The 16954-nt window shown below is 44.6% G+C and overlaps 1 protein-coding gene across 6 annotated transcripts in view; it reads right to left on the reverse strand.

Moving 5' to 3' along the window:
- Nucleotides 1-3250: 3250 nt before the first annotated feature.
- Nucleotides 3251-16954, reverse strand: part of TNIP1 (TNFAIP3 interacting protein 1) — a 71095-nt gene continuing 57391 nt past the window's right edge. For 5 of the 6 annotated variants that reach the window (XM_063120875.1, XM_063120870.1, XM_063120873.1 and 2 more), the window contains 11 exons: nt 16198-16285; nt 15573-15662; nt 14043-14108; nt 11627-11758; nt 11404-11532; nt 11006-11134; nt 9270-9395; nt 7658-7738; nt 5445-5642; nt 4831-4921; nt 3251-3614 (listed from right to left, as the gene is read on the reverse strand). In XM_063120875.1, coding sequence (XP_062976945.1) covers nt 3535-3614; nt 4831-4921; nt 5445-5642; nt 7658-7738; nt 9270-9395; nt 11006-11134; nt 11404-11532; nt 11627-11758; nt 14043-14108; nt 15573-15662; nt 16198-16285 — 1210 coding nt within the window. In that variant the 3' untranslated portion in view covers nt 3251-3534. Of the gene's footprint in view, nt 3934-4830; nt 4922-5444; nt 5643-7657; nt 7739-9269; nt 9396-11005; nt 11135-11403; nt 11533-11626; nt 11759-14042; nt 14109-15572; nt 15663-16197; nt 16286-16954 lie in introns of all 6 variants that reach the window. The other variant, XM_063120874.1, reaches the window with a different exon arrangement.

Consider the following 16954-nt stretch of genomic DNA (forward strand, 5'->3'; position numbering starts at 1 on the left):
GTGCAACTTTATTGTGGGGGGAGTCTCCTTTGATGCAAGATGCAGATGTAGCAGCAAGACGAGAAGTGTATTCACTCTCGCAGTGAGATCCTGAGGCTACTTTACCATTTACACATTTTGGGAAATCTGGGCTTGTCTGATGCACTCCTACGAATAACCCACATTTATATAACACTTTTCTGAGGGTGTGCAAAAGCCATTCACACAGTGATCGTTACAACAACCCTAAATGGCAGGTCAATATTATTATTTCTGTATTCAAAGGCTGAGGTTGAGAGAGGGGATTGTTTCCCTAAGGCCACCTAGCAAGTTTGCTTCTTGGGTGAAAGGTGAATACAGCTCACACTGTTCAGCTCCATGTTACCATGATGAAAAGCTGTTCCTCTATAAAGAGGTGCAAATATTCCCACCGCAAAGAAATGTGATATAGACAACTTAGAATCGGACTCGTGGAATAAATTCTGTATCGAAATCCCCTAGTTCAGAGTATGAAGTTTGGTTGGTGGTTCCCCTCCCTGTTTGATTTCACGTCATGCAAAGAGAAGGTTGCACACACCTCTGGGATCTCTCCCCCCCCCCCTTTTGTGCTATAGGAGATTGTATCTTAGGTTTGAAGGGAAATGTGTCTGTTTCCCATTGCTTACCATGTTTTCCTTTCATGGGAACCTGAAAGGCACCTAATGAAAGTGCAGGACACAACAGAGACACACTTATTAAAAGAACACAACTTTGCTATGACAATCTAGGCACAACACTCTAAGCACCATAAAGCACGGGAAAAACTCATACTTTATTAAAGATAAAATAAACTGAATATTTATAATGACGAACAAAATGTGCTAAACATTTACAAAACAGGAAGATTGGCTAGCAAAAAATATTAGCATGTCTAAACACAGTCACAATGAGTATTAAGAGTGTCTGTAAATGTTTGGAAAAGGCATCTCCATTTAGAAAGATGTAGACAGAGGGGAAAAAATAGATAGTATTATGTCTTTCCTTCACCTCTTTCTATGGTTCAATTAATTTTGTTATGATTTACACATACTTTCCTATGACAAAAGGTAAACTCAGTGAATAGGTGGATTTTTAGAGAGAAAGGATTTACAGGTCACCCATAACACATACTTTCTGGGTGGTATGCATTTGTCCTTGCACTGTAAACACTTTAGAAATTATTTTTTCTTCACTTGAAGGCAAGAAGGGGAAAAAACAGAAACACATCCTAGAATTATTGCCCAAGGGAAGTGTTTTCTCCAAAAGGTTACAATGGCTGCTTATTTGTGGGCATCAATTCTAGTTTCAAATGGGGACATACATTATTTTTTGAACATTCCAATCTTTAGAGCAGCATGTAACAAACAATTTATGCCATCTCTAACATATTGTTTTCAGCAATTAGGTTGGGCTAGATCCACATTTCAGCGCCTTAGTGATCCCTTGGAATAATCTGTGTTTGAAACAAGCCACTCCATTTGTTCTACAGAAATGTGAAAATAAAGGGCACCATTGTGTCCTAAGGGACTATGATCCTGCGGGATAAGGAACATCACACCACCTTATTTACTACGATCTTTGCAGTTCCCCTCACCCTAGAGACCATCTTCCAGCTCTATTTACTGTTGCTTTTTCTTTCTGTGCAGCTCCTCTTATGTTAAGAATGTCAGAAGATCTGTGCTGGATCAGACTAAAGGCTCACCTAGTCCAGTATGCTGTTCATACAATGGCCAACCAGATGCGTATGGGAAGCCCACAAGCAGGGCATGAGCGCAACAGCGCCCTTTTGACCATGTTCCCTGGCAACTGGTATTCAGAGGCATACTGCTTCTGATACCACAGGAAGTAACACATAGCCATCAGGACTAGGAGCCATGAATAACATCCTCCCCAGTTAATTTGTCAAATCCCCTTTGAACGTGGTCCAAGTCGGTGGCCATCATATAGTAGCAAATTCCGTAGTTGACGTATGTGTTGTGTGAAGAAGTGCTTCTTCTTACTTGTCCTGAATCTCCCACCACTCAGCTTCATTTTATTTATTGATTTTACTGATTATTGCCCTGGGTTCTAATATTAGGAGACAGAGACAAACAACTCTCTCTGTCCACTTTCTCCACACCATGCATAATCTATCATGTCTTTCCTTACTCATCCCTTTTTTAAGCAATAAAGCTCCAAATGGTATAACCTTTACTCATAGGAGAGATCATTAGCCATCTGATTTCTAGCTAGCCACTTGCTTTGTGCTTTCTTTCTTTCTTTCTTTCTTTCTTTCTTTCTTTTTCTTCCTATCAATACAGTTTCAGTGTCAACCTAATAATTCAACCCTTTCTTTACAAAACCCATCACTCGCCTGCATTTCTTCTTTCACTTGTCTACATTGTAAGGCACCTCCCATCTTAAATGAAAGCACTCCGCTTTCACAAGCCTGCTGTTGCTTTGCTGGGAGTAATCAGCCTGTGAGATGAGGTGATTGGAGAGGGAGCCCTACAAGAAGCCAGCAGGTCACAATGCCGCAACCACATCCTCACTGTTTCATTGCCACCAATCCTCTTGAGACGAACACTGTTGATCCTGGCCCATGTAAGCAGTGGTAACAACAAAGCTATTGATCTTGACCCATGCAGCTATTGGTGGTGAGGAAGCAGTTGATCTCAAGCCAGCAGCAACAACACCTTCAGTAGTTTTTAATAGTTTGATTTTATACTTTGATAGTCCCACAAAGCCCTGCATTACTCACTCTCCTGGCCTGCCCACCACCATCATCAACACAACTCTTCATTATGTCAAATCTACCACATTTCATTGAATCAGGGCCCAAAGATCAACCGTGCTCCTTCACACCCTCATCCCATCAGAAGAATATAAAAACTGCCTTGCTAGATCAAGCCACAGGTCCATCTAGTCCAACAAGCCGATAAGGGCCAGCTGGATGACAGAAAGAAGCTATTGCCACACAGCATTTGGGCAAAGGCGTGCAATTTCATTCTGCTCCCATGCTGTGGGGTTAACAAGAGGCTGGAGCTGAGTTTCAGCTAAAGGAAACAGAGCAGGGATCGCCCATGTTCTAGGATGAGAGTGTTTAACAGATATGTATAAGCAGAGTACTTGGTGCAATACATGAACAAATATTTGTTTGGAATTATGTTGTACAGCACTATTCAGTGGAGAACCAAGTTAACATTTACTTGGGCTAAAGCGCTTGGACTAGAACGGCATGTTCTAAAATACAGATGGATATATTCAGAGTGGGGAAAGTATCGTTCACTTTTATTCCTATACACTATAGACATCCATGAGCAGAAAACCAAAACAAAGGGTTTTTCTTTCTTACGTACTTTGCAACACTGCAGAGTCCTTAGCCGGTCTGGGCATTGGCCACAATAAAACAACCATTACCCTGCAAAAGCCATTTGGCACACAGCATGTTTCCGCTGCCAACAGATGCAAAAATGCCACATCATAAATGGAAAACGGTCATATCACAGGGGAACCAGAGAAATCTTGGTTCTGTTGAGACTGGACTCCTAGTGTCGGCTACTGGAGTCTGAGAGCTGCCTCCTTGTAACTGAACCCTTGACAGCAGGTGGAGAGAAAAAAGGGTCTGATCCAAAACACTGAGAGAAAAAGAGAGACCCAGGCAGAGTTTTTCTCCTGGTGATTTCCCAAAAAGGACTGGGTCACTGGTCACTCCTTGGCAGCACATGCCACATGTCTTCAGAAAATCCAGCTAAAGCCACTATTCTCTCAAGCATCCAAGTGTATACATCCCAAATACACAAATAAATGGGAATAGTGTCCAGAAGCGCAAGGAGGTTATCTGTACATGCAGGTTCACGTGCAAATTGCAACTCCGCTTTTGATGCTTATGTGCACACACATCACCACAGAGTTAAGCAGGCCTTTGGTTTTTAGGCAACCCAAGAGCTGCTGGGTCTGAAAAGGCAAAGACAGACATATTACAAAAAGTCATACTCAGGTCCCGGTCTTCTCCAGCTGCAGAATAGCAGAAAATGGGGGGGGGGGGGCATACTTAATATTTTCATTGAGATTGAAACCAGAGCTCTCCTGACTTCAGACAAACAGAGCTTAGACTGGCCCAATGTCAAGTCAAGGAAAGGCATTCAAACGGGTGGATGTTTCTTCTGCACAGAAGAGACATCTTGGGTTGATCCCCACCTGCTAGTCTACAAGACTGGCAAATGGTGCTGCTCTCGTTTCTCACCGGAAAAAAAGGTGCTGGTATCTTACTGACGTGGAACAGAAAAGCACCAACCGGGGGAATGAGGCTGGGCAGAGAGAATGCTCAAAGACACACATCTTTGTCTCTTTTGAACATTGAGGCTCAAGTCTCATGTGAACCTGCAAATCAGCGAAATCTCTGCAGAGCCTGTATGACTGTGTGGGCATGACAAAGAGCTACACCTTCCATTATTACCACCACCACCACACCACCCCTTGTACCAGGGCAGTTTTCTTAACCACCAGAAGGCTGTCTGAAACAGCCTCAGCATGGTAGCATTGCCACATGGTAGCTGTTCTACACAGAGTGGGCTGGAAGGACACACAGGAACATGGTAGCTGTTAAATACAGATATGGGGCAAACTGACGTGTCACCACAAGCCATTAATATCTGGTGGTGGCAGCACGAAGACTCTCCATGGAACAGAAATTATCGACACGGTGAACTAGGCCACAGGCCACAGCATATAAGGACCTGCTTACATGCTATATTAGTGCACATAAGCAGATCCTTAAAAGGTGAGAGCAAGGGAAAGTGACACACACAGTGGCCCTGAGAAACATCAACCGAGTCTGAACTTCTTCCTTACCAGGTTCCTTGGAGAGCTGTTTCACACCTTCCACTGCTTGGGAATTCTGATTCTGTGACATAACGCAGGGTGGATACCAGGTATATTCTGGCTATAAAGAGCAAAACACAAATAAAATCAAGACGTAGAATTACAGGGCAGTATCCTATGCTGTTCATGTGTTTACACTGACTATAGTGTGCTAGCGGAACCTACTGTCAGAACAACAGGAAGCCTTCTGCAGGTTCCACTTGACCTGTTCTGTTCTGGAAACAAGTGCCTTGGCTCTTTCTGGGGTTGCTTTAGGGAACGCTAGCTCCCTGTTGTGCCAGCTGGCACATGGGCAGCCTTGGACACTGCCCACTGTGTGCTTTAAAATGGAATGTTTTACTTCTCTATATGAATGGCAATAGTGTGCAAGATTGGAGAAAGCACTGGGAAGTGTATAACCAGGGCTGCTCATTCTAGGGATTCCCTTTCACACTGAATTTGGCACAGAATTCAGTCCAATCCTGAGAATCTCAGCTTTTCTGGAAGAAGGCAATGGACAACTCTACAGAGATTGCCTCCAGTCCCATCCCCACCCCACTCCAGTCTTTCTACAGTACTGATGCCTTCCCATTTAGACAACTTACAGGAGGGAAACGGTGGTAGTTCTGAACCGGAGGACGCTCATTTGCCATTGCTGATGGTGGGTAGCGGATCTGCTGCCAATCCTCGTAACCATGATACATGTGTGGCTGTGCTGGCGGGGTGTACTGGAACGGGTACATGGGGCAGACGGGGGGCACGGGTCCCGGCTGTGGCTCTGGGTGCAGTCTGTCACCAGAATGCTGCAAGCGAGAAAAGCAGGAGGCTTGAAATGATGCAAACACATGTCAGCCCTGGTGTAGCAAGGCTAATGACTGACCACCAGAGGAAGAACCAAGAGAAAAAAACTAGGGAAAAGGAGTTACTTCTCACTGCCAACATGACGGAGGCAGAATCGGGACTGCTTTGGCATTACATGGAGTAACAGTTTCAGTCACACAAAACAGGTAAACAGACAGCTGAGGACAGATCTGAAACTGTAGATGAGACTTACCTGCGTCCTTTCAGATATTTCATCCCACAACTCCCATGATCCCTAACCACTGGCTGTGCTGGCTAGGGCTGATGAGAGCCCTAGCCAGCACAAAAACATTGGGAAGGCTATAAGTTGCCCACCCCTGCTCTAATGGGTATGAGACTCAAGAAGGGAGTCTTACTGGGGGCTACAGTCAACCCTGCAGCCAGGAGAGGTTTGCCTTTGCAGAGCCGTATGGCAGGACTTCGACAGAGGATGACGACCTTATGGCACCCTCCCCTCACACCATCTCCTTCACCAGTGCAGGCCTCTCATGGAGCACAGGCACAGTAAACAGTCCAAAGTGAGGCTGCACTGGCTTCCTTCCTAGCCATTGTGTGCTGTCCCTTAGAGAAAGCGGACAGACTGCAGGAACCTGCATCACCTAAAAGGAGGAAGACATGAAGAGCCCTCTTCCCCACCAAGGTGCACTACAGTCTGCATCCCATGAATTTAGGCCCAAAACAAACAAAGCTTGCTGCTGGGATTTCAATGAGAAGCAACCCCCTTTTCTTGATCTTTTTCTTTCTGGGATTTCAACCCGATGAAATTTTGAGAAGAAAATGGCATATGGCAGAGAGGTTGTTGGGCAAACGTGGCTGAGACACCAAAATGGCTTCTGTTTCAAAATGGCCACTGCCTTTCAGAAGGGAGCCTCCCTTCTCTGCACGTTAGTTTCATCATGAGATGAGATAAACAGCTGTGACGTCTGAAAATGCCTGTTATCTGATAGAGCAGGTTATTCTGCACCCCATTGCCTTCATTTGTACGGAACAGTTCTTGGGCATTAACTCACAGTCATGAACATATTCACTTTTGAAACTGTCCCCCATTCCTTTAGGGGGTGCCATTCACATTTTACAAAGAAAATGCCAGTTAGCAGCATGACCCAACCCTCAGCTGAAATCTCCCCCTGCCCCATACAAACATGCACATGATCACGTGGGAAAAGGCTGGTGTGAATCAGGCAGTACAGATGGCGAGAAGGAAACCCACGTATAGGGTCATGGCTGCTGGCCTAAAACCTGTGTGGCCGAGTTTGCATTAGCTCAACCTTCCCCAACCTGGTGCCCTCCAGATGCTTTGGATTACAGCTCTGAACATTCCTGACCACTGGTCATGCTGGCTGGGGCTGATGAGAGCTGAAGCCTAAAACATCTGGCAGGCACCAGGTTGGGGAGGGCTGCATTTGGCTTTCTCTGTGCAGTTGTGTATCAGGTTTGCAAGGAGAAATTTAGCAGTATGGAGGAAGGATGCTTGACGAATTCAATGGGAAGTGACTGATTTACACCTCCTGGACTAAAGCGTAGGTCAGAATTGACTTATCCACTGACTTTCGCACTTCTCAAATATCCCAGTTCAAAAACTGAACCAAAACACATTTAGGACGGAGCCTATTGAGAGCAAGTGAGTTTAAAGAGATATATTTAAATATGTATTTCAATGCAAATTTTCATAAACATTTTTTTTTAAAAAAAAGCAATGCAAATTAATGTGGAAACGGGACGGAAGGGATGTATGGGTGAACTCATGAGAAAATGATCCAGGCTGCCCATCCCTTCTATGGAGTGGCCCTAAGGAAATTATCAGAAGTTATACAAGCCATTGGACTCTAGGCTGCAGGTTGACTTCACGTCCAACCAGCCGTCACTTTAGTTCAGTACTCCCCAGCCACATCGGCCAGGCCCATCTTTCAGCATCATTAAAGCAGCGTGCCCTTGGCCCCGGCACAGCATTCAGTACCTGTTTGTGCTGCTTTAGCAGTTTCTTGAACTTGTCCTTCTCTTCCTTCTCTTTATGGTAGTCCTCTTTAAGAATGCGCAGCTGACGTGGAGACATGGGAAAAGAGGAGGGAACAGGTCAAAGAGGAGCTAAGACTTCCATGTCCACTGCAGGCTAGTAAGGAGGTCAGACAAATTAAAAAAGGGCCGGATTTAAACGCTAGAGCAGTTTCGCCCCAAGGCCGCACATTATGCTCGAAGCCTTTCAGTGGGGCACAAGAAGAGACTGTACAGGGATCGTTTCCCAGAGGGAAAGTGAAATTGGATGGCGACTGCAAAAGGGAGACGCAACTCAGAGGCCATATAACACTGCAATGGACGCACAGGACACCAGGAATCGCTTTAGGCCGAGGGAGTGGCTGCATACTCTTGTGGTTTCCATTGCTTCACCACTCAAGAACATAAACACACTTTATGTCTACTTAGTGAGCGGCCTCATCCCCCTCCCCTTTGCCTCCTCAAAAGAATGACCGAATTACCCACAATGTTGGTATTAATCTGTTTAAGGGATGTGTCCTCCCATATTACTGAAAGGGTCTCTAAGTTTCTCATGACCTCAATGCAAATTAGAAAAATAACGTTGCAATCCTTCTGAGAGAAGCAACTCACCAAGCTGTATTTTGTTTTTATGTCACGTTTTATCTATCCTTTGTATGTTTTGGTGTTGATTTTGCTGGTCTGTGACCATAATAAATAACAATGAATGAATGACTGAATTAGATTCTCTTGTCCAGAAAGTTGCCCAAGGACACCTTGCAGTATATGCTTTGAAATTGATCAGGATAAAAAAGAGAGCAACCTGTAGCTCACATGTGGGCCTGAACCACTTAATGCAGCCCAGGGAGCCCCACCCACTTTCCCCACTGCCCAGCTGATCAAACATCAGCTGGGAGGCAGAAAACAGATTGCTGGGGGAGGAGGCTGTCAGAGAGAGAGAGAGAGAGAGAGAGAGAGAGAGAGAGGAAGGATGAGAATGCATGGGGTGGGGGGTGGGAAGGGCGAGAGCATGAGCCCCTGCTTCTTCCTTCTCGTAGCTATCCTCTGGAAAAGGAATCAATGTCAACACAGTGACAAATACATGGTAAGAGATCCCTCAAATATTATGGTGAATCCTAGAACAGGAGTGGGCAGAGTTTCTCCAGATGTTTTGGACTTCAATTCCCAGAAGCCCCTGCCAGCATGGTCAATGGTCAAGAATGCTGGGAGTTGAAGTCCAAAACATCTGGAAATATACTTCCTGCCTACCTCTGGCCTAGAAGAAGAGGATGGGAAGCAGGCTGATGAGCTAGGGAGAGAAAAGGAAGAAAGACAGTGGGGATGTTTAAAAGAGACCAAGAAACTGGGGTGGGGTAAAGGAAGCAGATGGCTTGGAAAGTTATGTCTTGGTGACTTGGGAGATTTTGGCAAGCACATCCCACTGGCAGAAGCAGGGGATGTCTGGATCAGATTAGTCAACACCCTGAGATTTTGGAAGGACACTGGCAAATGGCCTAATATGTTCATTCTCTCTATATAAAGTCCACTTACAATGCATAACCTCCCCAGACATCAGAATGCCTTTTCTGGGTTTCTACCTGGTTGCCAGTGAGCATTAACTGCTTCTGAACCTTCTCCAGCTGCTGCTTCAGCTCTTCCTTCTCCTCATTCATCCTCTCCCTGTCACTCCGCTCCCGCTGGAAGTCCTCCTCAAAGATCTTCACCTGGCAGAGAACAAAAGGCAATGAAGTCATATGGATATGCCCCAAAGTCTGCCACATAGCCGTGTGCCACGCTCACATCAGAAAGAGGCGACACACACTGGTGCGCATTGTGCCTTTGTGCAAGCCTCACTTCAAAACCCACATGATAGTTTTGAGGGGCATTATGAGATTATCTGACAAAGTATGATCCTTCACATAAGCAAATGGCTGGTCCCTCCCACTCCTGTTCTCTCATCTTGCAATCCTGGCCTGGACAAAAATTGACCTATTATCTGTAAAGTCTCTTCTCAGAGCTATTACACACGCATGCATGAGCACACACATAAAGACAGAGGGAGAGATGAATACAAGCAGAAAATGGCTTGTAATGAATTTTAATTACTTATTTAAAATGTTTGCTGGCTGCCTTTAGGAGTAAAAGTCCTCCCAAGCCAGCTTCTAACAAGTGAAAACACAGTGTGCACTATAAAATACCTTCAAAACAAACCATGAATTGGATCCAGACTTTGTAATGCTTGGAGTAGATCCACTGAAATCAATGGGAGAACTCAGTCATGACTAATTAAAGTTCCAATAGATCTACTCGAGGTATGGCCACTTCTGGATCCAATCCCAGAATGCTAAAATTAATAACTAATTAGATTCAGAAGGGGGGAAATCAAGACCAATTAACACACACACACACACTGGGAAAGTCCAGTAAATAATCAGAACTAAAACCTTTCATATAGTCTGACAAATCCTGATTAATCAAGATAGATACTGGGGTCACAACCCAGGAAGGAAACACCATTCCTTTTGGTTTGAGAATGTTCATGCCACAAGCTTGGAAAATCCAGTGCAGTCCAATAAATAGTATGTGCAACTTCAATTTGGGAGACCGCCATCACAAGCCATGGTTTGCAGTAGGGACGACATAGCGTGGGTAATTAGGAAATGCCCATCGTGTGAGCAGCATGCGCAGAGGAAACAATCCATACTGCGTTGCTTCCCCTGCTGATGGTCCAAACATGGCCAAAGTTTCCAGAGTAGTTTGAAAAAAAAGGTACAAGTTCAGTGAAAAAATCATCATAAACAACTCTCTTCCCTTTCCACAATATACACATAAATGTATGGCCATTCTTGTTTTCACTTCCTAACTTGTGAATGCTGGCAAGTACTGCACAGGGGAGTGGAAAAGGAGGATCTTTCAACATGTTAAGTTGGGGTGGGAAGGAAAAGCCCAGGGATTTGAAAGCAAGCAGGCAAATATCAAGTTGAGCATGAACAATCTCAACAACTCCCAAAATAAACAAAAACGCACTGTCCGATACCCAGATGGAATACGAAAACATTAACAGGAGAACGGCTGCCCAGCAGCAAATACAGAAATGCAAAGAGCAATTGGTATTTTCTAGAGAATGCTTTTTAGCTTACAGGTTGGCCCAAACTGAGGTTGTTCTTAGTTTAATGTCAAGATGGGCAGCTTGTGGGCCTCCAGAGCTTTTGGCCTACAACTCCCTTCAGTCCTAGCCAGCACGGCCAATGGTGAGGGATTGTGGGAGTTGTAGGCCAAAACGTCTGTAGGGCCACAATTTGCCTATTCCTGGTTTATCAGAAGCATTCCATACCTGCTGTTTCAGGAGCTCATTCTGTGTTGCCACCTCCTGATGCCGGATACTCGCGCTGGGATCAATGGGGCTGTTGAAGGCAGAAGGGGAAGGAGGAGAGGCTTGAAAATTCAGGGCCTCTTCTAAAGCCTGAGGGGAGACAGGAAGAGCAGGGAGAGTCAGAAAACTTTTTTCCAGCAGAGCAGTTTATCATCAGTAAACAAAACATTTGCCATTATTTATTTATTTATTACACTTATATACCGCCCCCAAAGCCAGAGCTCTCTGGGCGGTTTACAGAAATTAGCAGCAATGGCAAGAGATACTCGTCCTGGGGGTGGCAGTGTGTGTGTGTAATGGATGTTGCTACAGAGAAGCAGAAAGGGTAGCAGGTAAAACTTCTTCCAGTGACTATGCACCTTATTTAGCCGGAGAATCTCCTTCTCCTGGTACTCCCTTTGCCTGGTGACGGGCGCCAACTGATCCTGAAGGAACTTCACCCTCTGTTTGAGGTCCTTCATCTCCCTAATAAGTCTCTCCTTTTCAGCCTGAGAGAGAGAAAGAGATACATCAAAGTCAAGGCAGCCTCACACATAAGTACCGGTGCTGGGATTTTAGACCTCTTATCAGATTGAGACTTACCTCCTCCTCTTCAATCTTGGATTTGGCCAGAAGCAGCTTGCGGTCAAAATCCCTCTGCTTCTGCTCCCGTTCGGCCTCCAACTCCCCCAGTGCCTTCTGGGAATCAGCAAGCTTCTGCCGTAGATCTGTTATCTACCAGGAGGATGTGGAGATACGTATTCAAGTATTTTCAGGCAACATTTTAGTTCTATGCTCTCCCAAAGTGATGTGAAAATATAGCATGAACCAAGATACAATTTAAAGGTGATCACATCAGAACAGATGTCCAAAATTGCTTTGTGAAGTTCTTCTGCCAATATAAAGTATAACATCAATCAAAGGCAGCCTTGAAGAGTTAGGTCTTCAAGGCTCACCTAAATGCTACAGTAGCAGGGGCAAGACATTGGACTCTTGGGAGTTCCAAAGATTCAGAGCCTCCACCAAGGAGGCTCTGTCTCTACTGCACATCATCCTTGCTGATTTTAACAGCGGGCATTCAAGAATGACTCCCAAGTAGATATGGACAGGATTGGATGAGTGACAGCAGTCCTTCAGTCCTTAATGGCTTGGAAACAGAATAAGACCAGTGCTTTGATGTGGCCCAGTAATGTAACAAAGCAACCATTTCAGCTTATGATGATGATAATGCAAAGAATGGTGCAAGGCCCAGAACAGAAGTCATCATATTGCAAAGTCCTAAAAATATGGTGGTGTCTCTTCTCCAAATGCATCAAAATATTATCAGGCAACCTGATTAAAACTCCTGATAAAATTGTGAATCTCAGTACAGACTCCTGGTAATTGGCAGGGCAAGATTGTATGAAAATTCCACTTTCCAATCTACTCTGGGCTTATAAATCAAGGTATCAGAATGTAATGTGAACTGCCCAGAGAGCTCCGGCTATTGGGCGGTATAGAAATGTAATAAATAAATAAATAAATAAATAATGTCAGCAAGAGTGCAAGTCTGGGACGCACATAAGAAATATCTAAGTTCATTATTATCACCATTGATATATTTTATTCATAATGAATTTATTAGAATTTATTCTATAATTTATTCTATTGTTAATAAATATTCCCTTTGGGTGAAATATAGAGTAATAACATTTGAAAGTGTATGAGAAGGGAGAACATGAGCAAAGCTTTTGAAGCAGAGGAATGATAGTGGTTCCACTTCCAAAATGCAGATTTTGACAAATTATGTTTAACAACAATAAATACTTGAGCCAGACTCCAGAAACTGCTTTATTTTGTGTGCTGCCCCAAGAACATTTTGTTAAATACCGTAAATAAATAAGTCATGCTTAAAATAGAGGCAGGACTCCTGGATGGCTGAAGGGTTTGAGAACTGAGGTTCCTGGGAGGTGTGTTGGTTTTATCTGATCAAAGCAGGAACGGATAAGAAAAATCTGGCAAATGGCCCAGTTAAGCAAACTAAATGAAAACAATAGATTAAGAGATGGTGGAGAACAAAATCTAATTTTATGTATAGCTAAATGGCAACTTTTTTGAGTTTTGGAGGTTTAGATACAACAGTAGTATCAACTGGTCTTGCTATATTGAACTTTTGATTAGTATATGAATTATCTTGATAAAATTATCTATTTATGTTACTGAATTTATATTGCATTGTAATTTTCTATGGATGTCTTTTCATATGTTAAACATTTATTTTTTAAAAAATCCATAAATGGTTTTTTAGGTTTACTGCAGGCTAGTAAGATAAGGAGACAAAAGCCTAACATTGTGACCTGGCTCAAACAACACAACAAGCCAAAGTACAGGCTGAGTATTGGTTGAGTGAGAATTGTCATTGAGCCGTGGGTTGTTGTTGAATCATGCCAATTGTGTGCCGGCTGAATGTGGTGTACAACTGTACAACAGGCTATGGGTTCTGAGCGGTTTGTTACACACTCCAACAAGTCACAACAAGCCATGCCAGTGAAGGTAATTACGTAAATATGACTGGCATGCAGAGTAGTTAACAAGCTATGGTAGATTGTTAACCACCCTGTGATCATGTGAACCAGGCCACTGTGTTGAATGAACCCAGCTGAAACATCAAACCCACAGTTCACAACCTAACAATAAACCATGAATTCTTTATGGGACATTCATGGTTAACAAACCATGGTTTGTTAGAATAGCTGGGTTCACACGACACAACAACCCTCAGTTCAGCGATAACCCACGGTTTAACAACAACCTAAACTCAACCTGTACTCTGGCTTGTCATGCTGTATGAACCCAGTCAAAAGTATTAAAGCTGTACAGGAAGAGCCTGAAACCCTGATTTTTCACTAATGGCATTCCCATCAACATTCCTTCTCTCCAACGGTAATAGCAAGGCAAAATTCTGTTTTTTTTGTGCTATGTGGAATAAATGCTGTTTATAAAATGGACTTTGTGCAAGACCCTGATACTCTGCTGTTACCTTCTGCTCATACTGCTGCTTCATGGACCGGAAATGATGGTCCCACTGCTTATTCACCTCCAGCAGCTAGAAAGAAATGCTCAGAGTTACTTTGAGGTACAGAATCTCAGATCCTTGCTGATGCAATCCTTGAGCCAAGACACTGGGCCAGTTTGCATGATCAAAACGGTGGCTTGTTTTAATCCCAGGTGTGTGCCGGGTGCCATTTCCCAAATTACCTGCCCAGGTGCAGCTTGTTGTATCATCTCAACCCAGGCAGCATGGCTTGTTTGGAGGAAAATAACCTTCAAATGGCCCTACAACAGGCCATATGTTCTTTGAGGGTTGTCTTCTCCTCAAACAAGCCATGCTGGCTGAGTTTAGACAACACAATAAGCCATGCCTCGGTGAGTAATTAGGGAAATGGCACCTGGCACACACTGGGGATTAAAACAAGCCACCGTGGCTTATCTGAACTACAGTGGCTTGTTTTGATCATGTGAACCAATCACCATCTTGGGGAAACACTTTCCAGTCTGACCAGCATACCCTCATTCAAGCTTTGTACACATTGGCTATGGCTACTGATGGGTTTATCAATCTGTCTTGGGCAGCGTTCCCCAACCCAATGCCCTCATCACCACAGTGTGCTGGACTACAATCACCATCATCCCCAGTTAGCATGGTCATGGGCTTGGGTGATGGGAGTTGTAACGCAGCACTTCTGGAAGGTACCAGATTGGGGAAGGCTGATTTTGGACCTATTTTGAATGGGGGGGGGGAGGACTGTTGCTTGGTGGTAGAGCACAAACTTTGCATGAAGGCGGCCCCGGGTTCAATCACAGGCTCCTCCAGGATCGAGGAGTAGTTGATGTGAAAAGCTTGAGACCTTGGCGGCACGACTGCCAGTAAATAATTCCAGGCTAGAGTGTCAGAAACCTCCATTCTCCATTCCCAATACAGATTGTCACACAACAGTCCCATGCAAGCAACAGTCCACCCAATTTACTGCATATGGTGAATCAGAGTTGGGGGTTTCCAAGGAAAGGAAGCTGTACCTGACAGGTACCTGGAGATAACCCCCAGGAATCTGCCTGATCTTTAAGATCTCCTTCAGAGGTCCTTCAGACTGCCCCATCTTCTAAAGTGAGGGGAGCGACAACAAGAAATGGGGTCCTGTCAGCCGTAGAAAGCCCTCCCCTTGTGGATTTCTCTTGACCTTTGGGTGGGGCAAACGAAAGAGGGTGCCTTTCCCTTTCCCTTGTATTATGATCTGCCATTGCAACGTACTACTGTGCTAAATTGTGATCTGTCCATTCTTGTGTTGCTGAGGATTTATTGACCCTGTTCAGAAGACGCCTTAAATTATGGTTTTAACCACGGTGAATAAGGCAAAAAGCCTGAACAGGGACATCATGATTTTATATCTTTTCTGTTTGTTAGCTTCCTCAGGAATCTCCATGATTAAGGGTGCCTACCCCTTAATCTACCCTATCTCCAAGAGAACCTCTTTTCTGCCATTTGTCCCTTGGGGCAAATGTCTGGGCTTACCTCATTTCGCTGATGCTCAAGTATCTTCACTTTCTTCTCACTTGTCCCCAGCATGCTTTTCCCCATTGCTTTCTCCTCCGTGGCTCCCTTCTAAAAGGTAAACACACAAAGGTCATGACAAGCAGCCAAGATGCTCATGGCAGCAAGCTCATTAGACCCAGGGTCTGCATCCATGCCACTCTCTCCCAAACCTAGCATCCAAAGCACCACACCAGCCTCCCCCAACCTGCTGCCTTCCAGGTGTGTTGCACAACTCACATCACCCCCACTGGCTATGCTGGCTGGGGTCAATGGGATCTTTAGTCCAATGCACCTGGGAGGCGCCAGGTTGAAGACGGCCACACTATGCCGTACGGCCCACCATCTTGCACAACCGTGTGCATCAAATACATTTGGGGAAAGTAAAACAAAAACAAAAAAATACCCATTGTAATTTTTGTTAAACAACTCGGATACATTGCCGAGTGACTGGAACCTGGTAAACAAGCAGACAGGATCACTCTATTGATGTCTTCTGCTTATGGGCTGTCCCTTCTGCAGAAGCTGCTACAAGAGAGTGGGCCAAGATGGACAGGTTGGGTGAAAGGAAAGATGGACAGGTTGGGCGAAAGGAAAAGCCTCCTACCTGTTGCTGACCAGCATATTCTGTGCCTTCAGCTTTCAGGCCTTCTTTGCTGCCTACCACCATCTTCCTGAGCTCCAGATTCTCACACCTACATTGGGAGATACAAAATATATCCAGCTGAGTATTAGGGAGAGGAAAGCAGCCTTCTGGATCCATAGCATGTTCTCGACAGGACACACAGCAGCCAGAATTCCTGCTTCAAAATCCCTGGACAAACTATCCTCGATGAATTGGATTAGACAAATGCATGGAGGAGAAGGCTATCAGTAGCTACTAGGCCTGATGCTACCTCCAGGATCACAGGCAGTATTTTATTTATTTATTACATTTCTATACTGCCCAATAGCCGGAGCTCTCTGGGCGGTTCACAAAAATTAACGCAGATTAATTTTGATGATGCAGATAAAAATGCGCAGGAGCAATCGGTTTCCCCTTGTAAGCACTCCATTTCCTTCCCAATGCATTTTATACTTGGGAGGATGGATTCCTTTGCTCTTTTCAGATGTGTTAGGTGTTGACATAGCAGCTTCCTGCAGCGCAACAAAGAGCACGGCAACATCCAGCAGTTTTCATTGCTAAAAAGTCAAGCCACAGATTTCTTCTTTAACCTATGCCTATGTACGCCAGCTGCTGGGGAACATGGGCGGGAGGGTGTCTTACTTGTGGGTTTCCAGTGGGCAGCTGGCTGGCCACTGTGGGAAAAAGGATGATGGACTAGATAGACCCTTGGTCCTGATCCAGCAGGGCTCCTCTTATG

The sequence above is a fragment of the Elgaria multicarinata genome, chromosome 3 (assembly GCF_023053635.1).
Source record: "Elgaria multicarinata webbii isolate HBS135686 ecotype San Diego chromosome 3, rElgMul1.1.pri, whole genome shotgun sequence".
In the NCBI taxonomy this organism is placed as follows: Eukaryota; Metazoa; Chordata; class Lepidosauria; order Squamata; family Anguidae; genus Elgaria; species Elgaria multicarinata.